Source organism: Amblyraja radiata, chromosome 17 (assembly GCF_010909765.2).
Source record: "Amblyraja radiata isolate CabotCenter1 chromosome 17, sAmbRad1.1.pri, whole genome shotgun sequence".
NCBI lineage: Eukaryota > Metazoa > Chordata > Chondrichthyes > Rajiformes > Rajidae > Amblyraja > Amblyraja radiata.
In genome coordinates this window covers 43,592,722-43,619,287 of record NC_045972.1, presented here as the reverse complement: position 1 = coordinate 43,619,287, position 26,566 = coordinate 43,592,722, and the positions used below count along the sequence as shown (strand labels likewise).

The following is a 26,566-nucleotide window of genomic DNA, read 5'->3' as shown; positions in this document are numbered from 1 at the left end:
TTGTAGATTGGAAGATCTGGAATACCTCCTTATGGGGTGAGAGATCCATTCAAAAATCTGATATAATTGGGGAAGAAGCAGCTAAACTTTAGAGATACAGCATGGAAACAAACCATTTGGCCCATCTAGTCCATGCCAAAACCACCCTGTGCACCAGCACTATCCTACACACCAGGGACAATTTATAATTTGCAGAAGCCAATTAACCTACAAGTCCAATGCCTTTGGTGTGTGGGAGGTAACTGGAGCACCCAGAAAAAATGCATGTGGTCACAGGAAGAATGTACAAACTCTGTACAGACAGCACCTGTGGTCGGGATCGAACCCGGGTTTTTGGTGCAGTAAGGCAGCAACTCTATCACTGTGCCGCCACTGTTCCTGAATCTGGAAGTATGTGCTTTCGAGTTTTTGTATCTTCTGAATTATACAATTTGTGAATTGCACAACTGTTGGTACAAAATTGTTGCTGTGGATGTTTTCAAACTTGGAATTAATCACTCAACAGTTCAGATCAGAGGATTATTAAAATGCTAAAAGTGTGTCTTTTCTGCTGCAGAGCTTCTCGATCCACCCGTTTTCATACAACCCATCACTGAAGAGCGCGCGTCCAGGACACTTTATCGGATTGAGTTGCTGCGTAAAGTGCGAGAACAAGTCCTTCGCCACCCGCAACTTGATGAGAGGATAAAACTGTGCCAGCCGGGTCCAGACCTGCCTGAGTGGTGGGAGAGCGGGAGGCATGACAAGGAATTGCTCATCGGAGCAGCCAAGCACGGCGTCAGCAAGACTGATTATCACATTTTCTGTGATTCGGGGCTGTCCTTCATGCTGGCCCAAAGAAACTGTAGCCAGAACAAAATAGCCCAGTCGCGAAGTTCCACGCCACTCTTGCATCATCAGTACCCATCGTCTTCCTCGCCTCTACATCTACTGCCTAAGGTGCAGGATAAAAAAAGTCAGCTCGAGATTGAAGTAGTGAAGTGTGAAAGGACAACTGTTGTCAAAAAGGAACCAGATTCATCTGATGACGAGGATGCGATGGACATTGAAGTGAAGAGTAAAGTCAAATTGGAACAGTTTGTGAGTGGCTTGCAGCCGCAGAACAGGTTGGACAAGACACCTGGGATTAAATTGGACCCCGATCCTGATGGCTGCATGGTCGCAGCAAGGACTCAGCCCCTCACACCAAACCTGGTGCTCAACAAATGTAAAACAAGCCGACAACGTTCGGCCTCCAGCTCAGACTCCGACTCCGACTCTGACAATTCTTCGTCTTCGTCACCATCGTCATCATCATCATCATCCTCGTCCCGGTCTTCATCTTCCTCCTCCTCTTCCTCGAGCTCTTCCTCGTCCTCATCCTCCTCTTCTTCATCATCCTCCTCTTCCTCCTCCTCCTCTTCTGATGACAGTGACAGCGACAGCGATGACAAGCAGACCGCGGCAGGCAGTGAGTACCTCTTGTCAAGTAAAGCCTTTCTTTCAGCCAAGCGCTTTCTCCTGTTGGCAGAAGTAACAAAGTTCACTGATGTAGGAAGTTCTAGAAAGTACCTGTTTTTTTCCATTGTCACAATTGGTTTTATAAAGTGGTCTTCTATAACATTTTCTTTGGAAGTAACTCACTCATTATTGCAGAACTACCTGTAGTAGTATATTCTATACAGTTTATTTTTAGTACGTGTCTAAAATCACCTTCACTAATACAAAGTACCAGTGTTGTAATGTTAATACTGGGTAGCCACCAGACTTGGTTAACAAAGCAGTTCTGTGTCAGAATAGGAAATGACACAACTCTTGCCCACAAGGTGGCCATTGTTTGCATGTAACAGTGTACAGTCGTTGTTGAACTTGCAAGCCAGATTTTATTCTGTTCAATGTTTTCTCAGTTATGTGATAACACAAAAACCTTATAGGCATTTGTGACACAGGATAGTAAAATAATTGCTCGTAAGAGATAATGCTGCAGACTCAAATTTTGTTGTCTCAGAGCAAGGAAGAGGAAGATTTAATCACTATCTTTGTTGAGTTATTCTTGAGCTGAACACAGACTTCTTCCTTTTAGTTGGGGGGGGGGGAGGTTTATGGGACTGTAGAAAAATCTGGTTAATATCAGGACAAATATTATCATCCCTAATTAGAATTGTATAGTCCCCGCTAGCATTGTTAACAAGGTAACAAATGCAATTTCTTAAAAAGACACAAAGTGCTGGAGTAACTCAGTGAGTCAGGCAGCATCTCTGGAGAATACGGATAGATGATGTTTTGGGTCGAGACCACCTTCAGACTGATTGGGGTGGGAGAAGGGGGTGAAAGAAAGCAAGAAGAGAGGTGGGGGTAGGACAAAACAAGACACAGTGCCGGATTAACAGCAACTCAGGCAGCATCTTTAGAAAAGATGGGTAGATGATGTTTCAGGTGAGGTCCCTTATGTTGACGGGGCAGGACAAAGCCTGGCAAGTGATGTGGGTTCAGGTAAAGGGGAGGTTTGGACGGGCAGATGTTTGGACAAAGGCCAGAGATGAAAAGACAATATGTGATAAAGATAAAAGTGCGACCTTGATGTTGAGCGCTGGAGACTATTACGACTATTTTGAGGCACTATTTTAATACAGAATCACTTGTATTTCTCCTAAGGTAAAGCGGCACAGCACTTGAAGCCCTATGATGAAGATAGTGCAGCATCTCTCAGTATTGCTCAGGATGAGACACAGGACAGCTTTCTCCCAGAAAATGGAAGGCCTGACATCCAGTTCCTGCAGGGTGGGCACAGGTTTGCTGCCTCCTGCTGGTCAAAGGTATGAACTGAAAGAGCCACATTTTGGATGATTGCAGATGACATCAGTTTAAGCAATACGCGGATATAAACTGCATATGCCTTAGCTTCTGATTTAAGACATTAACACTTTACAGGATTACATTTTGCCAGATTAAAGTTGTGAGAATTGTTAAAGATCTTTTGAAAGACACAAACTCTAGAGTAACTCAACGGGTCAGGCAGCATCTCTGGAGAAAGTGGATAGGTGATGTTTGGGGTTGGCACCTTTCCTCAGACTGAAGGGTCCGGACACGAAACATCACCTATCCATGTTGTCCAGAGATGCTTTCGACCGGTGATGTCACCGGTCTAAAGAAGGGTCTCAACCCAAAATTTCACCTAACCAAGTTCTCCAGAGATGCTGCCTGACCTGTTGAGTTACTCCAGCACTCTGTGTCCTTTTGTGTAATAACCAGCATCTGCAGTTCTTTGTTTCTAAATGCCTTTGTTTTTTTTACGTAGGATCGCGTAATGATCAACAGAATTGATAGCATATGCCACACAGTATTGAAAGGAAATTGGATTCCATCAAGAAGAAGTTATGACTACAATGCTGTGACATCTTCTTACACAACAAAATTACTCGATAGCCCCTCTGCCATGGGAGATTTAAATGATTCTGCTGTTTTTACATCTGGAAGCCAGGGTGTTAAAGAAGATAATTCTCTTTTGTCGCAGTTCACAAAGGTGAAGAAGCATGTGCGAGAAAAGGAGTTTACAGTGAAAATCAATGACGTATGTTCATTTTTATTACTGTTAGATCTGATTCTAATTGCAGATCTTTGCAGTGTGCGCAGCATGCTACTCCGCATCTGGCTGCCAGCAGCGTTTTCACTCTGAACTACTTCCTTCGCACACTTTATATACATTACTCCTTTGTGCTTTAACCATTATTAATTTTAAAGTATTTAGATGTGAGCTGTGTTTGTAATGCACACCATTGAAACCTTTGTTTCTGCTTTATTGCCTCTGCAATTCTGAAGGCTTCTCTTGCAATAGTGCTTATTTAATGCTTTGCATTTGTGGTTTCTTGCTGTTTGTAGGCATTGAACCTCTGAATCCTTATCTAATACGATACACTATCTGGTTTTGATTGAAGGTTGATGACCCAGCATGATGTGTTGTAAATGCAGCTTTTTTGTTTTTTTATATCTCCGCTTTTATAAGTCTGCTTTAATTTTATTTTTCTTAATAAATAAGCATGATCAGCTTTTTGCCCAGTATCACAATAATCAGTCGTTGATGGGATGCCTGATACAAAACAAGTGCCGGGTGGTGATTTCTCCAGCAAAGTGTGATGATGCTCCTAGATTTGTTTAGAACTAGTACTTTGCAGTCACAGTCGCTAATTATTTTAATATTTCAAAATCTGCACAGCTATTGACCACTTCTGACGATGTATATTTGAAGCTCTCCAACTTTAAAACTTTCTTTGAATTTTCAACAAAGTAACCAGATTTCTCTTCTCAGCCTCTGTTATTTTCATAAGAAAATGGTGGAAAGCATTAATAAGCTGCACTTATGAATCGGGAGGCATTATTTCTGAACAATAATTTTCCATTAGATTTTCACCAACTTCAGTTAAAAAGTTAAAATGCTGTAAAGATTTGTGCCTGTATTGTAAATGGCATGACTTATTCATTTACAATACAATTGTGTATTAAAAACTCATCTCAAAAACTGTGTTCATTTGGGAATCTATATATTATTTTATTCATCATTATTTATCTATTTGACATTAAGAGTTAAATTAAATAATTTAAAGTAGGTTGCTAACTATGCATAATTGAATATATACTTGAATATATATGTCTCACATTGTATAAGACTGAACATAGAATATAACAAATACACACCTTTCTATCCACAATGTTAAACTAATCTCATCAGCCTGAATTTCCCGCATATCCATGTGCCTAGATAAGAGCCTGTAAAATGCCACTCTCTTAACTGCCTCTCCCACTACCCCTGGCATCGTGTTCCAGTCACCCACCACTTTGTGTACGTCTCCTTTAAACTTGGCACCTCTCACTTTAAAGCTACTCGTTCTAGTCTTTGACATTTCTACCCTGGGGAAAAAGGATCTGACTGTCTACCCATTCTAGGCCTCTGATAATTTTATATACTTCTATCAGGTCCTCCTCAGCCTCCAACTTTCTAGAGAAAACAGTCCAAGATTGTCCAACCTTTTCTAATAGCTAAACACCTCCAATCCAGGCAGCATTCTGCTGCACCTCTTCTGCGCCCTCTCCAATGTCTCCACATTCTTCCTCTCAGTGAGTGGCCAGAACTAGACAAAATACTCCAAATGTTGGGAAATGGGGTTAATTTGAGTCCCAGCTTGACACAATGGGTTGAATTCACCTGCAACGTGAGATTCTATGATTTTAAATGCCAATTCTACCAACACGGTTGTTCCAATATAATTGGGTCGCACAGTGGAGTTGTTGCCTTACAGCGTTTGCAGCGGGTTCGATCCCAATTCTGGGTGCTGTCTGTATGGAGTTTGTACATCCTCCCCATAAGCACGTGGTTTTTCTCCGACATCTTCGGTTCCCCTCCACACACCAAAGACGTACATTTTTTTAGGTTAATTGGCTTGGTTTAAATGTAAACAATTGTCCCTAGTTTGTGTAGGATAGTGTTAATGTGCGGGGATCGCTGGTCAGCGTGGACTCGCTGGGCCAAAGGGCCTGTTTCCGTGCGCTATCTCTACACTTAACTAAACTAAACATTTGGAGAGTCAGATAGTTGCCATATTCTGTTGGTATTTGCTGCAAGGTGGAATATTCATCACATTATGAGTCCACCAGAAGGCTGCCCACACTTTATGTTCCCAGCATTACCAAAATAAACTACTGTCACATCCAGCCAGAAGAAGATTGAGTCTGGTCAAGGATAAAGAGAGCCTCATGGGCAGAATCCTTTCTTCTTGCTCTCACTTTGGGCATGTTATGTAGAATGGCATTTTTTTTTTAAAATCAAACAAAAAGGCCACATTAAGAATTAATTGTTTCAAAGTCTCAAGTACTTATCAGAAAAAAAATAATCCCTCCGTAGTTCTACAGTATTTAATAATTCTTAGCTAATAATTCATAAGCTCAATTATGTTTTGACTGAGCTCACTGACATAAAGAAAGATCACTTGGATGACCAAACAGATTATGACAAATTACATAATTGTTAAAGAATAAACTAATTGAATAAAAGTGATCAATATGATAAAAATCTATGCTTTCACCTATGTCATTACAAGTTGCAGCTAGTTGTTTTAAGATGTTGACAGTGTTATTATTCTTACTAAATTTTAAAATGTATTTGTGCCCAAGTTCTTGAAGGTTGTTTGTAATATATACACTATGTGAAAGATTGATGTGCTTTTATTCATCGCAAAATATTCCGTTTGTATTTAGTCTCCAGCAGCCAAACAGTGGGGTTTCAGCTAGTAAAGCTCAATTTGACATCTTTCAATGTAAAACAATTTTTGTTATCACCATTTGTTTTAATAGGAAAGTGGATTGAAGTTAACTTTTCAGAAGCAAAGACTCAGTCAGAAGAGAGCTCTCGAAACTGAAGAAGGGACCTCAGATCAGCGGCAGTATATGGCACAGCTTCACAATTTGTACTCTGCTCCTAACAGCAGTCAGGAACTGGCTGTGGACCTCTCAAAATCATTATCGGGAGTTGGGAGTTCAATCCCCTTGTCATCCTCCATGTTGTTTAATGCCAATATACCTGGTAGCATCGCTACAGTGATCCCTCATCATAAATCGGTATTATCAGGTGCTTCTCAGCAGATTACAAGACACTGTACAAATGGGATACTGTTGGATACCCAGCCAGTAGTTAAAAAGAGAAGAGGAAGGAAAAAGAACGTGGAAGGACTGGACATTCTTTTCATGAACCGCAACAAGTCATTGCAGCCTGTAAGTCTGCATTATTATTCCAATATTATTATCAACAAGTTCTATGGAGGAACAAAATCAGTGATGTAAACTTTATTGCAAAAGTTAGTCATGTAAAATTATGTTGCCTTGTTGCATGAACCATTTAAGAGCACAATGTGCTGAAGTAACTCAGCAGGTCAGGCAGCATAGAAGATACACAAAATGCTGGAGTAACTCAACGGGTCAGGCAGCATCTCTGGAGAAGAAACAGGTGACATTTCGGGTCGAGGCGCTTCTTTAGACCCGGGCAGCATCTCTGGAGAACTTGCAGAGATCATGTTCTGCAGAGATGCTGCCTGACCCATTGAGTTACTCCAGCACTTTTGGTTTCTTTTTTTCATTGTTAACCAACATCTGCACTTTCTTCTGGCTGAACCATTTACTTTATCTAATCGCTGTTGCCTGCCTTCTGTCAGTCACTATTTTTCAATGTGATTACTGCAATTGAGTCTGGCGTGAGTCAAGCTTTGCTTACTTTTGCTTCTGACGTTGAATAAGTTGTTACTCCAAATCATTAAATATACCACGCCAAAACCACTGAAGCTCAGAGATCGATCCTGATCTCGGGCACTGTCTGTGGAGTTTGCATGTTCTCCCTGTGATCGCTTGGGTTCCCTCCAAATGCACCGTTTCATGAGAGTTTATTGTCATGTGTCCCAGATAGGACAATGAAATTCTTACTTTGCTTCAGCACAACAGAATATAGTAGGCATGAATACAGAACAGATCAGTGTGTCCATATACCATTATATAAATATATACACACATGAATAAATAAGCAGATAAGGTGCAAATAAACAGATAATGGTCTATTAATGTTCATAGTTTTGTTTCATTTGAGTTTAATAGCCTGATGGCTGTGGGAAAGCAGCTATTCCTGAACCTGGACGTTGCAGTCTTCAGGCTCCTGTACCTTCTACCTGAAGGTAGCGGGGAGATGAGTGTGTGGCCAGGATGGTGTGGGTCCTTGATGATGCTGCCAGCCTTTTTGAGGCAGCAACTGCGATATATCTCCTGCGATAGATCTCCTGGTAGGAAGGTCAGAGCCGATGATGGACTGGGCAGTGTTTACTACTTTTTGTAGTCTTTTCCGCACTTTTTGTGCCTTACACACGAGGAGCTATTTTAAACTTTTTTTAAACAGAGGCCAATCAATCCACATACCCGTACGATGTTGGGGTGTGGGAGGAAACTGGAGCACGCGGATAAAACCCATGCTGTCACAAGGAGAAAGTGCAAACTCCATACAGACTGCACATTGGCGTTGAAAGGCGGCAACTCTACTGCTGCGTCACTGTGCCACCCAAAATTTATAAATAAATACTAAATGAAGTAGTTTGTTGCACTAATGCTTCAGATTTATTGTTTCTGCAAGTTCTTGAGCTGATTACCAATATTTTTACAAAATGTTTGCAATATTCTTTTGTTTCTGCAGCATCTTTTATCAAGAAGTCCACGTGTTTTTGTGCTCAGGTTTTATGTAGAATTGCTGGCATTTTTTCGCTGAGTGCCAGGAAGTTGTGTACAAATATGTGGGAATGGTGATGTATTTTTGACAGTTAGGAGCGCGCTCTGCTTATTTTTTCCAGCAGTTTTGTGGGAGGGAGGGGCTTGTTTAGTGCAAACCTCACCACCACAATGAACGTGCTTCCCATGTTGTAAAAAGTTGGCCAGGTCTCCTGGTCCGGCTGCTTCCTTCTTGGGAATTGTGCAAGGGAAGCGGAAGTCTTTTTAATAGGTCAGCGGTAAGTGAAGGTTACTTGCGCAGGTGGCTTCCCGGCCATAAATTCTGGGCAACAAACTCAAAAGTGCGGTCTGCAATACGGAGTGTTTATCAGCTGGCCAAGGAAGGCAGTTAGTCAATTTTTCCTGTCGGTTTTTAAGTTAAAACAACAACTATTGAAAATGTAACCACTCACTAGTCCTGTTCAATTTTTCCCCCCAATATTTAGCACAATATACTGCTGGAAAATGTAAAGAACGAGGCATGAAAGCAAACACCTCCTGCTTAATTGGTGTATTAGGATTAATAATTTCTCAAGAGAAATGAACTGAGCAAACCAAATGGATATTTTCTGCTTTGCTGGAAATTACGTGTTATTTGACTTCACCAGGTTGGAAATATCTAAAATTATTAAGATGCTGATTTTAGCATCTCTGGAAAACTATCCAAGCTATTTGCAACAAACCTACATGAAATTAGATTTCCATTCAAACTACTCTGTGTGCTTAAATAATGTCTCCTCCTCCATTCTCTGTTGATTTATTGCTAACTATTCTATATTTATTGTCCCTATTTGTGCAAGATGGTAGAAATCTTGCTTACATTCATGCCGTCAAATCCTCGACCAAATGTTCAGGATCTCAGTCAGGCTACCCTCCCCATCCTCCTAGACTCCCATTCTCCGACATATACAAGACAACATCAGCCAATTCAACATCATTCTAACGTTGAGCTACCAGAGGAGATAGGTGACGCAGGTACTATAACAACATTTAAAAGACATTTGGACAGGTACACGGATAGAAAAGGTTTAGAAGGAAATGGGCCGAACGTGGGAAGGTGAGATTATTGTAGATGGGCTTCTTGGTCGGCATGGGCAAGTTGGGCTGAAGGGCCTGCTTCCATGCTTTATGGCTCTATGACTCTATGACTTTGTAACTTCATTCTGGTACCATTCCAGTAAATCATTCTGACTGGTGCCTTTTTGTGCTTGTTATAAATAGTTCTGGCTCCATGTTATCAACTAATCACATTAAACACACGTTCAGGACCAGATAAAATTCCATCACTGTATAAGTGAACCCACCATCTTGTTGCTTTTTAAGTGGCCTTAATAAGTCACACCTGTAACCCAGTGATCTGTCTACATGAGTCTTTTTAACCTTTACCCCTATTAGATATTATTTTTGAAAGGTTTGCGTGGTATCTTATTCTACCAAAATAGATGCATCAGTGTCCATTTTGAAGTTAATATCAATTGTGCCCAAGTTATTTAAAAAAAAATATCCATCCTCTATATTAATCACACATCACATTTGGTGCTGTAAATGTTTAAATTGTACATTAGTAACATGAAGCTGTAAGATAACATCAACAAGGTATGCTGACATAGCTGAGAGCAGGGTAATGTCTCCAGGGCCTTAAGTCAGCTCCCACAGGCAGCCCGCGCCACAAAGATGGACGGGCGTGGAGAGGAAAGGGACGTTGGTTCACGGGAACTGCTCCAGTTCATCAAGTGCGCGGGCCGACCGGACTTTGGACTTTGAATAATGGCGTCAAAAATGGGGGCGCCCGTATGTGTAATATATGCAAAAGGAATTTCACTGTGCAGTTACATATATGACAAATAAAGCTCTATTGAGCACTAATTATATTGTCAGAGTATTGTGAAAACTATTGGAAATCTCAAGAGACTTATTTATATCTGCAGGGTCATTTGGTGGTTAGCAACACACAAACAGCATTTAACGCATTTCAAGGACAACATGATGCTGAAAGTCGTGTCTCAGTTATTAATGTGAAAGATGGCACAAGACTCGCAGGGGAAGATGCTCCAAAAAGAAAGGATTTGGAAGACTGGCTCAAGAGCCACTCGGACTACGTGGCAGATGTGTCAGCCCATGTTCCAGTAAGTATTTCTCTAGTCAAAAGTGTTCAATTGTCACGTACCGTAACAGAACAATGACATTCTTAATTGCAGCAGCATAATGCGTCTATAAATTCGGTAGTCAATAGATAATATAAAAAAGGTTCAATTAATAAAAAAATAATGCTAGTGCAAAACAAAACAAAATTCTGAAGTCCTTAATACAGCCAAGACTGTTTGTAGTTTAGTTGGTGTTTGGGGTGCTCAAGGTTGGTTGTTGGAAAGAAGCCGTTCCTGAACCTGAAGGTCACGGTTTTCAGGCTCCTGTACCACCTTCCCGATGGCAGGAGTGAAATGACAGCATGGCCAGTGTGGTGTGGGTCCTTGATGATGTTGGCTGCCGTTTTGTGGCAGTGCCTGTTATAGATCCCTTCAAAGGTGGGGAGGTCAGCACCCATGATGTACATACCATTGTATAAACTAATCTTGTCACGCTGTGTATAACCTTTACTTTTATTTAATAGTCAAAGCAAGATGATCAAGATTTCATGAAAACAGGAGCAGGAGTAGGCCATCAGGCCCCTCAAGCCTGCCCCACTATTCGGTATGATCACAACTGATCTCTGCTGGCGTCAGTTCTTGTTCTATGCCAGTACACCACAGCCCACGATTCCTTAGTCTTTCAAATTATTACCTATCTCCACCTTAAAATAACTAATGATCCCGCCTCCATCAGCCAATAGAGTAAAACATTCCTGCGATTCACTGACCTCAGAGAAAATATTTCAATGTACCTCAATATTAAATGGCCAGCCCATTCTTGGTTGTGACCTTCCCACCAGTGAAAACATCTCAACGTCTATCTTGTTAAGCCTCCTTAGGATGTTATATGTTTGAATAAGGTCACCCCTCATTTTTCTATCTTCAAGGAATATAGACCCAAACTACTTTAAGAATAGGACACAAAGTACTGAAGTAATTCAGTGGGTCAGGCAGCATCTCTGAAGAACATGGATGAATTGACATCCTACTAACAACAGTCCACGTTCTCCAGAGATGCTACCTGACCCACTGAATTACTTCAGCTCTTTGTGTCCTTTTGAGTAAAGTGCTGGGAAAACTCAATGGGTCAGACAGCATCTAGGGACCGAATGGACAGGCTCAACCGATAAAATAATATAGTGTAATTTATAGGTGAATCCTCAGATTTCAGTGGCATTATTTCAGACAGTTTGAGAGCAAGCTCTGAAGACGTCTTGAATATGAACAAGATGCCAAACTTTTAAAACAGAAGGCAGATTTTTAACTTTCTGCACTTTATGTTAGAGAGAAACTACTTACCAAAGTTATAAAGATCTTCACTAATCAAATAGTAGACCACAAGCCACAAACCTGTCTTCTCTTGTTTGATTTTGAACTTGGTAAAATGTGGTGGTTCAATCAATGTAACATCATATTTTGATCAAAGTGTCCTACCTAAACTAGACCCATTTACCAACTTTTGGTCCTTATCCCTCTAAATCTTTCCTATCCACGTACCTGCCCAAATGTCTTTTAAGTGTTGTTATTGTACCTGACTCAATGACTTTCTTGGGCAACTCGTTCCACCCTTAAGTGACAAGATTGCACCTGAGCTTCGTATTAAATCTGCCCCCCTCACCTTAAATATATGCCCTCTATTGTTGATTCTCCTATTCTGGAAAAAGACTGCATTCGCCCTATCCGTTCCAGTCATGATTATTATCATGTCTACAAGATGACCCCTCAGCTTCCTGTACTCCAAGGAATAAAGACCTAGTCTACCCAACATCTCCATGTAGCTCAGGCCCTTTTGTCTTGGTCAAAAGAAGATGGTCACCCTTCATTTTGGATTTCAGGAAAAAAAAAAATTTGGGCAGACATGAAGAACTGCAGTTGTTGGATTTTGAGCAAAACACAGTGTTGGAAGAACTCAGTGGGTCAGGTAGCATCTGTGCAGGAAATGGACAGACGGCACTTTGTGTCGGGGCACTTCTTCAGACTGCATTATTGTTGGCAGTGTGTTTTCTGAGCTGCAGACATTTAAAAACAAAACTGTTGGCCTCAATAGGGAACTATGGACCCTTCAAATGCTGACTGCCTCTCTGGAGACCATTGTGGCAAGACAAAAACGTTTTCTGTTTGAAAACCAGAGATGGGGAGCATAAAATGGGATGAATGTAAAAAGAGATGCTTGAGAGTTAGTGGGACTCGGTGGGCTGAATGGTCTGTTTCCCGGATATATCTCAAAACCTCTGTTAATTGGGTCTGCCTCCACCATAAAATCAGGCAGCATCCATCTCAGATTTTAATTGTGTTTTTTTTTTTCCTCCTTGTCATCTTTGAAGAATTTGTGATTGCTCACCTTCTGCCTTTCAGTCCTGGAAACTTTCTAGTAATTTGTTTTTGCACCCTCTTCACGGTCTCTTGCTTCTTAAACCACATTGGCCACATATGGCCCCATTGCTTTGTTTATTGCCAAAATAGTGTTTGAAAGAGATGCGTCACAATTTCCTGGCTTTTGTAGCAAAGCTTCTGTTCATGAAGCCTCAATGACTCTCATCCTATTAGATATTTACACATGTATAGCTCTGTTCCTCACCTCTTCAGTATTCTATCCTGTAATTTATGCAGCTTCTCCGAGTTCTAGACCCGCCCCTAAAAGGCAGCTCTTCTTTGAAGTAGAGGAACTGCCTTTTTACTCAGCTGCAAATGTGTAATTTATTTTGCCTGGATTAGATAAGAATTAACCGCATGTTTAGTTTAGTTTAGAGATATAGCGCGGAAACGGGTCCTTCGGCCAACCGAGTCCACGCCGAGCAGCGATCCCTGCACACTTACACTATCGCACACGAAATAGGGACAATTTACAATTATACCCAGCCAATTAACGTACAAACCTTTTCATCTTTGGAGTGTGGGAGGAAACTGGGGATCCCGAAGAAACCCCAAGCAAGTCTCAGGGAGAACGTACAAACTCCAAGACAAGCACGCATGGCCAGGATCGAACCTGGGTCTCTGGTGCTGTAAAGCAGCAACTCTACCGCTGCGCCACCATGTCACCAGTGTTCTGCCCACTTGTCTCCGAACAAAGACTGAAATAGGTCCCGAGAACAGTCCTCCACATTCATTGATGAAGAGTACCTGAGTCAGCACAGTGGTGCATCATAAAAATACCAGCTGACAAACTTGGGAATAATTGCTGAATACTTTGAATAGAACATGGAACAATACAGCACAGGAACAGGTCCTTTGGCCCGCAATATCCATGCCGAACATGATGCCAAGTTAAACTAATCTCTGCTCCTGCACCTGATCCATACCCCTCCATTCCCTGCATATCCATGGGCCTATCCAAAAATCCTGTGAATACCACTGTCATATCTGCCTCCACCATTACCCCTAGTTATTGCAAAGGTCTTTTACTGTCACGTGTACCAATTAAGGTACAGTGATATTCAAATTACCATACAGCCATACGAAACAAGACACACAACTACATAAAAGTTAACATAAACATCCATCGCAGCAGATTCCCCACATTCCTCACAGATAGAAGGCAATAAAGTCTAATCTTCTTCCCTCTTTACTTAATGTCACTTTAAGAATTTCTGCATTTTTATTCTGTTTCCTAATAGTTGAGGTTGTGATTAAAAGGATAATACAGTATAAAATATCAAATAGAGATGAGTATGTGATAACTATCATCAATAGATGTGATTATTTTAGAACAATATGCATTATTTAGCATTTGTCCAGTGTTTCATATTTTATGACCATGTTACAATCAGTTATACTTTCTTGGTTCTAAATGTACTGACATTTATTTCAGAAAACCGATAAACCCGAGATTGTGGGTGAGCGACCAAAGCAAAAAAGACATCGGTGCAGAAACCCTAACAAAATAGATGTCAAAAGCCTGACTGGAGAAGAACGGGTGCCCGTCATCAATAGAAGAAATGCAAAGAAGGTAATGTTTGTTTCACATTATTAAACAATAGAAACAATTGTGATTTTTATCATGAAATAAGATGGATTTTGGAGACAAGACCTCTGCGGATCAATAATATACTTGGTTTGAAAGACTGGCAATACAGGTTTCTAGAAGATTGCTAGTATTTAGCCATACACTTCTTAATGCGAGGCTCCCACCGGTTGGCAGATAAATAGAATGGCAGGTGCTGAAAATGCTCAACAGAGTTGGCCGCATCTGTGTGGAGAGAAACAAAGTTCAATATTAGGCACATTTTCAGTTGAAGAGCTGTGGGATTACTGGAGAATGCAAAAGGAATGTCCTCTGAATATATGGAGATTAAGAGACTGACATTAGTAAGTGTAGGCCCACCGAGTCCATGCTGACCATCATAAAAACATAGAAAATAGGTGCAGGAGGAGGCCATTCGGCCCTTCGAGCCAGCACCGCCATTCATTGTGATCATGCTTATCGTATCCTATCAATAACCCGTGCCTGCCTTCTCCCCATATCCCTTGACTCCACTAGCCCCTAGAGCTCTATCTAACTCTCTCTTAAATGCATCCGGTGACTTGGCCTCCACTGCCCTCTGTGGCAGGGAATTCCATAAATTCACAACTCTCTGGGTGAAAAAGTTTTTTCTCACCTCAGTCTTAAAAGACCTCCCCTTTATTCTAAGACTGTGGCCCCATCGTTCACACTAGTTCTGTTATCCCACTTTCTCATCCACTCCCTACACACAATTTTACAGAAGCCAATTAACCGACAAACTCGCATGTCTTTGGGATGTGGGAGGAAACCGGAGCACCCGGAGGAAATCCATGCAGTCACAGGGAGAACATGCAAACTCCACGCAGACAGAATTCGAGGTCAGGATCGAACCCAGGTCTCTGGTGCTGTGAGGATGTATAAAGAGGATGTAGACATTTGTAAGATGAGAAATGTTAATTCATCCCCTATTGCAAGTGCAAGATTGCTTCACGATAAGACAGGTTTGACTCCACTCTTTTGTGAGCTTCAAACCTAGTGCGATTGTTTACTTTTAACTGTATGACACAACAAGTCACGAGTATAAAGGTCAGGTCTAATGTCTTTCTAATCACAAAAATTACTGGGCAAGCCATTGACTTTCTGTTGATAATGCCAGCAGTCATTTACAAGGATGTTGCCAAGGCTAGAGGGTCTGAGTTATAGGGAGAGGTTGAGTAGGCTGGGGCTCTATTCCTTGAAGCACAAGAGGATGAGGGGTGATCTTATCGAGGTGTATAAAATCATGAGAGAAATAGATCGGGTAGATGCACAGTGTCTTGCCCAGTGTAGGTGAATCGAGGACTAGGGGACATAGGTTTAAGGTCAAGGGGGAAAGATTTAACAGGAATCTGTGGGGTAACTTTTTCACACAAAGGGTGGTGGGTGTATAGAACAAGCTGCCAGATAAGGTAGTTGAGTCAGGGTCTATCCCAACATTTAAGAAGCAGTTAGACAGGTACATGGATAGGACATGTTTGGAGGGAAATGGACCAAATACGGGCAGGTGGTACTAGTGTAGCTAGGACATGTTGGCTGGTGTGAGCAAGTTGGGCCGAAGGTTCTGTTTCCAGACTGTATCACTATGACTCATTGAAAGATTGCAAACAACAGCACATTTTCTGGTATGCAGAGAATCAGTGAATTGTCTAATTTACTTCCATTTTAATCCGGCTAGATGGGTGGCTCGCTAGCACCTCCAATCAAAGACCTGGCAAGGTGGTTGCAGGAAAATCCAGATTTTGGAATTGCTCCAGAATGGGCGAATGTGGTAAAGCAGTCAGTAAGTAACTCAATAAAATTTAACAAAGTTTAATTGTCAAATGTGATGAAGAAAATGTTCCATAATTTTGATACAATAAAAGTATAACCTTGTACTTTTCACTGTACCTCGGTACACATAACAATAAACTGAAACTACTTTGAGTGTTTAGTTAATTGTCACGTGTACTGAGGTACAGTGAAACGCTTTTGTGTGCTAATCAGTTAGCAGAAAGACAATACATGATTACAATCGAGCCATCCACAGCGTTACCTTTTGATAACTCAACCTAAGTTTGGGTGTGAGAATGCTGTCATTTTTAAGATCCAAAATGTATGTTGGAGAATGAAAATTATTCTGGCTGGAGTTATCTCAGTTGTTAGAAAATCAATCTTGTGAATTTTATTATTCTAATAATATAATTAAATGCATATCTGAATTAACAGTAACCAAACCACAATTTACATGGTCTCCTCTTCAAATTAAATTGATGAAATTATGTAGTTTAGATGGTAGAGATAATCGCAATTTTTTTTTAAAATTATGTTAAAATTTGCCTTAAAATGAAACGTATTTAAGATAGTTACTTTGAATAACGGAGATAAAATTGCAGAGGACACGTTGACCCAGAATCCAAATATTGTTTAAACTGCATATTTTAATTGCATTTGCCCAGGTTTAAGTCACTGAAATCTCCTAGTCATCCATCCTTCTCACCAAATGAGGGCAATCACTGGGATGCTAGTTTCAAAAAGGTGTAGACATAAACATGCCTGCGCTGCATTTTCTATACTGATTGCAGTTTGTTTTTTTAATCTGTTAGCACTAGTCCAGATTCTATCCTATCGATAGGTATATGGACGGGAAAGGAATGGAGGGTTATGGTCTGAGTGCAGGTAGATGGGACTAGGGGAGAATAAGTGTTCGGCACGGACTAGAAGGGCCGAGTTGGCCTGTTTCCGTGCTGTAATTGTTATATGGTTATCCGGAATCATATTTTGTTTGCTGACTAAATATCCAGAGCACAGGATTTTTTGTGGAAAACATTTTAAGGACTTTTTAAAAATGCAAGAATTGCATAGAAACAACTCAAATCCATCTTTGCTGTGTTTCAAATTTTCACCACTCTTTGCAAGTAGAAAGGATTCCTGACCAAAAACCTGCCACTTATTCTTCAACCCGGAGCTTAGTTTTTGAGTCTGCACCAGCAGAAACACTTTCAATGTCAAATATATTTGTTCCCTCCATAACCTTTAATTCCAGAGAAAACAATGTCATCTGTTCCCATAAATTCCCACAGGGTCTCTAACATTTTGATAAATAATTGCTGCTTTCCTGCCAATGACAGTTCATTTTCCTGAAGTGTGGTGCTCAAAACTAGCTTGTATATTCTTCATGTGACCTAACCGTAGTTTTACTAACTGTTAGACAATTATTAACCGCTTTCAGGTGAAGGCCAGTATCCCGGTAGACATTTTAATTAATTTTTGAACGTGATCACAAAATCTTAAAGATCTTGTAAAGGGACCAATCTGTAACCCTATATAAAGTAGACCTGTGACGGTTCTGGGATTGTGCCAGATTTAATACAGTAACAGTGTTAAATTTAGAGTTCTAATTTGAGCTTAGTGTTCCTAAAATTATTTGGGAGAGATTCCAATCTTTAACTATTTAAGAACTTTAAAAAAGCTGTGTATGAGCTATGACATCCCCTGTGGATGAATTAACTGATAGTCACCATGACAGACGTGCAAATTTTGGGCCAGATGGTGTGCCGTAAAGGAATAATCATCTTCAGAAAAGGAGAGATGAAAATTGGTTAGAATAGATTTGATAGGAGCCTGAGGGGCAACTTTTTCACATAAGGGATAGGTTATACAGGCATTTGGATGGGCAAGGGATGATTAGGGATAGTCAGCATGGTTTTATACGTGGGAAGTCATGTCTTACAAATCTGATTGATTTTTTTTTAAGACGTGACCAAAAAGGTCGATGAGGACAGAGCTGTAGATGTTGTGTACATGGATTTCAGTAAGGCATTCGACAAGGTTCCACATGGTAGGCTGCTCTGCAAGGTTAGATCACATGGGATCCAAGGAGAGATTGCTGAATAGATAGCAAATTGGCTCCATGGAAGGAAGCAGAGTGTGATGGTGGAAGGTTGCTTCTCGGACTGGAGTCCTGTGACTGGTGGTGTGCCTCAGGGTTCGGTGCTGGGCCCGTTACTGTTTGACATCTACATCAATGTTTGGATGAGAACATACAGGGCAAGATTAGCAAGTTTGCTGATGATACAAAAGAGAGGGGTTTTGCAGATAGTGAAGATGGTTGTGAAAGATTGCAGCAGGATCTGAATCGATTGGCCAGGTGGGTGGAGGAATGGTTGATGGATGTGTGAAGTGTTGCATTTTGGAACGTCGAAAAAGGGCAGAACCTACACAGTAAATGGTAGGCCTCTGGGTTGTGTTGTGGAGCAGGAGGATCTAGGAGTACAGGTGCATGGTTCCTTGAAGGTCGCGTCGCAGGTAGATAAGGTGGCCAAAAAGGCTTTTGGCACTTTGGCCTTCATCAGTCAGAGTATTGAGTATAGAAGTTGGGAGGTCATGTTACAGTTGTGGGGTGGTGGGTGTATGGAACAAGTTGAGGCTGGGACTATTCCATCGTTTAAGAAACAGACAGGTACATGGATAGGATAGGTTTGAAGGGACATGGTTCCCTGAAAGTGGTGTCACAGATAGGTAGGGTGGTCATGCTATATGACTCCATGACTAATAAGAAGAAGACAATAAATATGCCTCCTCGGTTGACAATCTAATGTCTTGGCATATAACACTAATGCCCGATAATGTCTTATTATGTACTGCATACAAACTGAGAGAGTAACAAAGACAATTTTCTTTCCCCAGGGGTTTTTACCGGCCAATATGTTTAACCGCATCCTTACTGGACCTGTGGTCCGGGAGGAGGTCAGTCGAAGAGGCCGGCGTCCAAAGAGCGAGCTCACCAAAGCTGCAGCCGCAGCCGCCGCGGCAATGACTGTCAATCCACTCGTCACCAATGGACTTCTTGCTGGAATGGACCTAAGCAGCCTCCAAAGCCTGCAGCAGAATCTCCAGAACTTGCAATCTTTCCAGCTGACGGCGGCGGGATTGATGGGATTCCCGGCCGGCCTTCCGTCTGCGGGAGACGCTAAATCCCTGGCTTCGATGTTCCCTATGATGCTCTCCAACATGGCGGGCTTTGGCATGGGAGGTTTGTTACACAAACCCTCTGAAGCTACTCTGGAGAGTAAGAGAGGAAGTGGCACTGTGGACTCCCGCAAACCAACAGACGGGACAAATGAAAGGACGGTGAAACAAAGTGTGGATTTATGTAGTGAAATCTCTGTGTCAAATTCCGCTACATCCTCTCCGAAGAAGCTGACACCAACCACAAGTGCTTCTGCCTCAGCCACTGCTGGCAGTCCCCTAGCTATTAATCCACTCTTATCTAGCATGCTTTACCCGGGCATTCTTCTGTCTCCAGGCCTTAACATACCAATCCCGGGATTCCCCCAGATCAATATGTTTAATGTGCAGACTAACAAGCATACAGATGTAGCCATGTCCAAACCTACAAAGGAGACTGCAGAACATCCAGAGGGAGAAGACCATAATTCTTCACATGAAAACAGTGGGGATGATGCATCGGAGAAAGCCGCATCTTCATCCAGCAGTGACAATACAACTCAGCCTGATGATTCAGGATCCAGTGAAGAAGACTGAACTTGAAATTATATATTTAATCTTACACTGGAACAGCTTCATCCTAGTTGTATAAAAATAGTTCATTTGTAAATAACTCAATGATTTCACAGAGAGAGAAAAAAAAACTCATCTGTAATTAACTGAAAGGGTTTTAGTATCTATTTAAAGGTACAAATATTTAAAGATACCTTGCATGTAAAGTTGTTTTTGGAGGCTAGCAGAAACAAAGTGTGTGTACAGAGGTAACACACTGAAGCATCACAGTGCTAGTTGTTAATTTTTTTTAGGGGATTAATTTTAATAAAATAAATATGCACCAGGAGAGCCGTATATTTAATATATTTGGTGTGAACTAGGGAAAATGAAAGTACCTTTATGCATATCGTATTAAGTTACTGTATATATAAACCCACGAACTCCTTGACACTCATTTCAGTACACAGATCAAACTGCAGGAGACACAGCAATAACCCTGGCAGCTAATGAATGTCAATAAAACTGTAGAATATACACCTTGATAATGCAACATGGCAAAAGTCAAAATGGAAGTTCACATTTTATTGCTAAAGTGTTGTGATGCACTGTCAGTTTTGAAATTCAGGTACATTTCTGAGTTACTTGGAAGATTATTTTCCCAATCAGCCATAAAACTGGCGATTTATTTATTACCTCAGCTGTGCTAGTTTAGATGAATTAACGAAGTAGTTTCTATTATACCCGCTTTGTTCGCAGTTTTGCAAAAATGTGGCATTTATTGCATAACGTAGCTGGTTGGAGTGACTGCTTTCACCTTGCATGTCTTCTTTCTCTGCAAACGATTAAAAGGGGGCAAAGCCGTCATGGAAAGCCAATCTGATATGTGCAGTATATTCTGCCTCATCATTCATTTCATGGGAATGCTTAGTCATGGTCCTCAATGCATCGATGACAGAAATAGGAATTGTCCAAAAAGGGTATAGCATTATCTAACATTCTCCTTGAAGGTTTATGAGGAGCTGTTCAGTAAATTTACACAATGCATTCCTGCCAAAAGTCAGTATAGGAAGCACTGTGTTCTTCATTTAAAAGTACACAGATGAAAGAGGAGATAATGCATTTTATTCTACAGTTTTCAGTATTTATTATCACTGCAGAGCAGTGTATTAGTTCACTGTATTGAAAAATGAAATTGTTTCCACTGCAGTGAAATATTAGGCGCATATTGTTACCTTTCCATGGGAAACCGTAAATCTTTTGTTAGAGAGGCGTGTGTGTGCGTGTACGTAGTACAATTAAATTTAGATCCCAGCATCTTTAATGTACCAGCATCATACGTCAATTAACACTGAACAGGCTGCTTTAGGTTGGGCAATCGGTATTGCTTTTGGGAATTAAATAAATGTCTCCTGATGTAAGAAGCTCACCAGGACAGTAGAACTAGTAGACTTGAGCTCCATTATCTGTACATTGCAGAATTTCTTTGCTTGTGAATTGTCTGTGTAGTTCAATGTATTACACTAACGTAAATGCACCCATCATTTTAGGTTAATACAAGGTTTCCCTCTTTGAAGTCATTAATGTGACTGGAAAAATCAGAAGCTGGCATTAAAATTTGTAAAGCAGTGTTATATGCACAAGTACCCACATGCTCAAGACAATGGCAATTATGCCGTTTGCAGTATTGAGAATTTATATTGGTTTTGCAGTTAGAAATGTATTTAGAAACAAGTTTACAAAGAGTGGTTTAATATGCAGTCATTTGTTTTTAAAGCTGTTATATCCCGCTTTTTTTCTGCTGTCAGAGACCAATCTCATTCACACCCTACAAAAAGTTATTGCAAGGCCACCATTTTGCTGTATGGTAAACTCATATTAAGTGTGTAACTGTTCATTGAGTGGATGTGCAAGAGGAATAGATGGGTCAGCGCCAAAACAAATCAATTTGGACCTTTCTCTTCTGGACTGTTTGGTTAGCATACAGTTTAATCTGTACAGTATTTAACAGATATTATCTATTATATTTCATTGATGAAATTAGGGGTTTTGATGGAAATCTTTGCAAGTAAATTGTTAGGCACCCCACAGAATTCCATTCTGAACTGCATAATATTATTTTATATAGAATAAGATTTTGACATCAGCAAAAGCTGAGAAGGAAATGAACGGCATATTTTCCCAGATAGTTGTAAGAATCGGCTTTGAAAACAATTGCAAATGTCTGTGTAGTTCACATCGATCATTCGCAGTAAGACTGGAATATGTGTGGGATGGTATTTAAGTTTTAAATTTGTACAATGCCACCTGGAAGGATACCACAGCTTTAAAATAAAAGTATGCAGACTGAGTGAGAATACTTCAAATGTTTTTTACAGTAATTTTGTAATGCTAAAACAAAGGCAGCATTAAACTAAGTTATAATGTGCTGGTTTCTTTATATACTGAATTGCTCCTTCGGTCTGAAATGAAGCATTACTGTATATAAACATTTCCCTGAGGTCTAGTAACTAAAGTATTTTTGTCATTACGTTCTTAGTGGTGAGATCTGATAGACCACAGCTTTAAAAAAAAGATGTAAAATGTCACTTTGTCTCCAGTTTAGATTTAAATTCCTTTAAAAAAAAAAAGAAAAGAAAAACTGACTCAATAATTGTGTTCAATGACGTGACATTGGTCCTGTTTTAAATATAAAAGATTATCCACAAATGTAAAGTTATAGGAGACGACAAACCACCAGTGACTGTGGTGTTAGTCAACATGAGCAAACACACAAAAGGATTATACTAATACTTGCTGCCATTAACAGGATCAGTGATGAGTTGGTAAATTGAATATGTGTATTGGTAGTTATGTGAGTCACACTTTAGTAGCTGCTCTGACCATGTATTTAATTACATTGCTGGAGGTTTGATGATTAAGTCTGTTTTTATTTTGGACAATTGCAGTACTTGCAGGTTGTATTCTGTGTAGTCTGAATTGGCTTTCTGTAGTACAATGAGTCTTAAGTCATTTGTAATTTATTGAATTACTTTCTATGAAGTTCTATAGAGCAAATGGAAGTTTAATTATTTTTATTAAACCTATTCTTTGACTACCCATGCCATATGTTTCTGTATGCTTATTAAAAAAAAACCTCATGTATAAAATTTAAATTGAACAAATTGTATGTTTTAGTCACAGTAAGGGAGGTTTTATATGGGATTAAGGTGCAAGGATACAACATTGATCTATATGACAAAGCAATAATAATGCGATTTCAAATATTGCATCTTATCAGAATTATGCACAATTGAACAAATGCCTAAAATGAATGTTCTTATTCCTTCTGTACCATGAATAATCAATTAATAACATCTGGGATATCGTCCTTCTAACACCTGCCTTTCAGAGTATGCACATGTATCGTGTTAGATCCTGTCTTCCACTTCCCCTGGCCCTGCATAGCGATGAACAAGAGTTTCTTTATGTCGACATTGCTTAAATGGTCCTTGCTCATTCTTGATCTGTGTAGTTTCTGTTGATGTGATGTGATGGAGTTCATTGGGGTCTCTGGTAATGAAATGTCCAAAATGAAATACTCTTGCTTCAAATCAGATGTTTTCCAACACAATGGGAAGATTAAACTCTGCTGCCTTTTGTCGACCATGCAAATTGCTCCCATCTGTGAAAAAACCCCAATTCCATAAATGTGATGTTTGCCTATACCAGGTGTTACCGTATGCTTCTCAAGTGGAAAAATATCCAATTAATATAAATTTATGGATGCATAATTGGAGAACGTTGAGCGTGGTTTGTGACAGATTCAAGTCAGTTTGATTTATAGGCCATGAATAAACCCCACGCTATCTCGGAAAAGCAGCCAACATAATCAAAGACTAGTCCCATCCCAATCATTCCTCTGCCTCCCTGCTCCTGTCCAGCAGAAGATACAGAAACTTGAAAGTGCACACCACCAGACTCGGGAACAGTTTCTTTCCCCTCTGTTAGCAGGCTGTGCTTGCTCAAAACTGTCCTTCCATTAGCTAAGGGTACTGCTTCATCTCTACCCCGTTGAGGTTGAGGACATTAGACAGTCCATGGAACTGATATGTTACAATAGTGAGGGCTATATTCTGCACTCTGTAACTTCCCCTTTGCTCTGTTATACTTGAGTTTGACTTGATTGCATTTATGCATGGTATATCTGATCTGTTTGGATGGCATGCCTCAGATATCAAGTTAACAAATCACGAGATGATTTTGTATTAAAGATAGACACAAAGTGCTGGAGTAACTTGGTGTGTCGGGCACCATCTCTGGAGAAAAAAGGTTAGACGATGTTTCGGGTCGGGACCCTTCTTCAGCCCTGACCCAAAAACATCACCTATCCTTCTTCTCCAGAGATGCTGCCTGACTCTGAGTTACTCCAGCACTTGTCTTTGTCTATCTCTGCAGCATTTACCTTTGGTATAAACCAGCATCTGCCGTTCTTGGTTTCTGCACTATGATTTTATATCAGTTCCATTTCTGACCAATAGATGACTATTTAACACAATTACACCCTCATTACCTGTTCTGGTGTCAGGATAATGATGCCAAAGAGTAGTGTGAGACTTGAAACTATTAAACTATAGAGATAAGAGAAATAGGTTCCATTTTAATCAGCAGATTATACTGCTTCAGGAAAGAAAGATCTTTTAAATTGAAAGACCCATTACACCCCTCCCCTCCCAACTTTATTTTTGCAGATTATTATAAACAGCAACACTGCTGTGTGCAAATGACTGAATGTTGTCTCCTTTTCTACTCAAACAAGTACCTGTACTAAAGTCCAGAGGAAATGCTGTAAGGATTCCACTACAGAGAGTGGTGAGTCTGTGGAATTCTCACAGAGGGGTGAGTCTGTGGAATTCTCTGCCTCAGAGGGTGGTGGAGGCAGGTTCTCTGGATGCTTTCGAGAGCTAGATAGGGCTCTATAAAAATAGCGGAATCGGGATATGGGGAGAGGGCAGGAACGGGGTACTGATTGGGGATGATCAGCCATGATCACATTGAATGGCGGTGCTGGCTCGAAGGGCCGAATGGCCTTCTCCTGCACCTATTGTCTATTGATACACCACATCAGGCCACAAGCCACTGTGTTGCAATGTCTTGCTCGAGAAACTGACCACAGTTAGACCCTCTAAACGATATACTGTAATGTATGGAAAAACTTGCAGAGCTGGAGGGTCCTCAACCATTTTTGATTGATTGATTGATTGATTGATTATACCTTTAATAATCCTTTTCAGGAAATTACAGTGCCACGACAGCTTCAAGACAAACATAACACCACACATTTCCTCAAATGGCTTCCATACTTAACAAGTTAAAAAAACGGTAAAATACAAGTTAAAATACAATTAATTTATAAAAAGTGCAATTATTTCAGGTTCCATCCGTGACAACCCTCCCCAACCATTAGTAGATGTTCTCCTTGCATCTAGATGAGGAACCCAGTTTTTCTGTTCCACAGGCTTAGTTATCATTAAGTGTGAACATGGTTTTGTCCTGATTATTTTAAATGAAATAACATTTTATTGACAGTAATGTAATAATAATCACTAACTGACTTTTACCATTTGATCAAAAATGCAGGTGTTCACCAATGGGATGCTTAGATGGAGGGAAGAATAATTCATCGATGACTGATCTGAGATTTAAGGTATGGAATCATAGTTTTTTTTAAATAAATAAAATATACTCTTAAACACAAAGAAATGCAGATGCAGTATAATGAAAGGCCTAGAAAGAGTGGATGTGGAGTGGACGTTTCCAGTACTAGGGATAGCCATAGTGGCAAAACAAGTAATATATAAAATGTCCTATTGTAAACACAAGGAGATGCAGATGCCCAATAATGAAAGGCCAAGAAACTAGAGGTGTGAAAAGGTACAAAGAAGAAAAGAGTGAAAGGAATGAAAAGAACAAATCAAGGCAAGCAAGGATGATCAAGGAAAGGTGGAGCCCACAATGGTCCATTGTTGGCGGTGGAAGAGGTGATAACGAGGGGATAAGTGGATGCAAGCAGTGAAACGAGCAGGACAACTAGAGGGAGAGGGATGGAGAAGGAATGCAAGAGTTACTTGAAAGTAGATAAATCAATTTTCATACTGCTGGGTTGTAAGCTGCCCAAATAAAATATGAGTGACCCTGAGCTACTGGCTGCTTGACACTTTAATTTACAGCCCACTATGACTTATCCTTAAGTCATAATGGGATTCCTTCTCTCCAGAGATGCTGCCTGTCCTTGCTGAGTTACTCCAGCATTTTGTGTCTACCTATAACTTATCCTTATGTGGTCTTCTGCATTGTTACATCGAGGTCGAGCGCAGGATTGAGGAGCAACACCTCATCTTCCATCTGGGCGTGTTACAGCCTTCCAGACACAATACAGAATTCAACAATGTGCAGTTCTTGGAAATACACGGGTGTTCTCAACAGGAGAGAATGGGGATGGACTCAAAATGTTGGAGTAACTCAGCAGCGCAGGCAGCATATTCTGGAGAAAAGGAATGGGTGATGTTTCAGGTAAAGACCCTTCAGACTGAGTCGGGGGAGGGAGACTAGAGATATGGAAGGGTAAGCAGTGAAAATGCAGACAATGCTCAAAGAATTTCAGAATAGTATATTGTTAGTTGAGGGGAAGGTGACAACGAGGTTTACAATCAATGAAATTAAGCAGGACAGTGAA

The 26,566-nt window shown here is 40.5% G+C and overlaps 1 protein-coding gene across 10 annotated transcripts in view; it reads left to right on the top strand.

Annotated features, from left to right (window-relative positions):
• The window catches only part of chd9 (chromodomain helicase DNA binding protein 9), a 194,082-nt gene extending 171,127 nt beyond the window's left edge, over positions 1 to 22,955 (top strand). For 6 of the 10 annotated variants that reach the window (XM_033036335.1, XM_033036336.1, XM_033036334.1 and 3 more), the window contains 8 exons: positions 557 to 1,450; positions 2,635 to 2,795; positions 3,278 to 3,550; positions 6,325 to 6,741; positions 10,197 to 10,394; positions 14,203 to 14,340; positions 16,049 to 16,153; positions 19,039 to 22,955. In XM_033036335.1, coding sequence (XP_032892226.1) covers positions 557 to 1,450; positions 2,635 to 2,795; positions 3,278 to 3,550; positions 6,325 to 6,741; positions 10,197 to 10,394; positions 14,203 to 14,340; positions 16,049 to 16,153; positions 19,039 to 19,896 — 3,044 coding nt within the window. In that variant the 3' untranslated portion in view covers positions 19,897 to 22,955. Of the gene's footprint in view, positions 1 to 556; positions 1,451 to 2,634; positions 2,796 to 3,277; positions 3,551 to 6,324; positions 6,742 to 10,196; positions 10,395 to 10,876; positions 10,957 to 14,202; positions 14,341 to 16,048; positions 16,154 to 19,038 lie in introns of those variants that run through there. The other 4 variants (XM_033036340.1, XM_033036337.1, XM_033036342.1 and 1 more) reach the window with 2 other exon arrangements.
• The last annotated feature ends 3,611 nt before the right edge of the window (positions 22,956 to 26,566 follow it).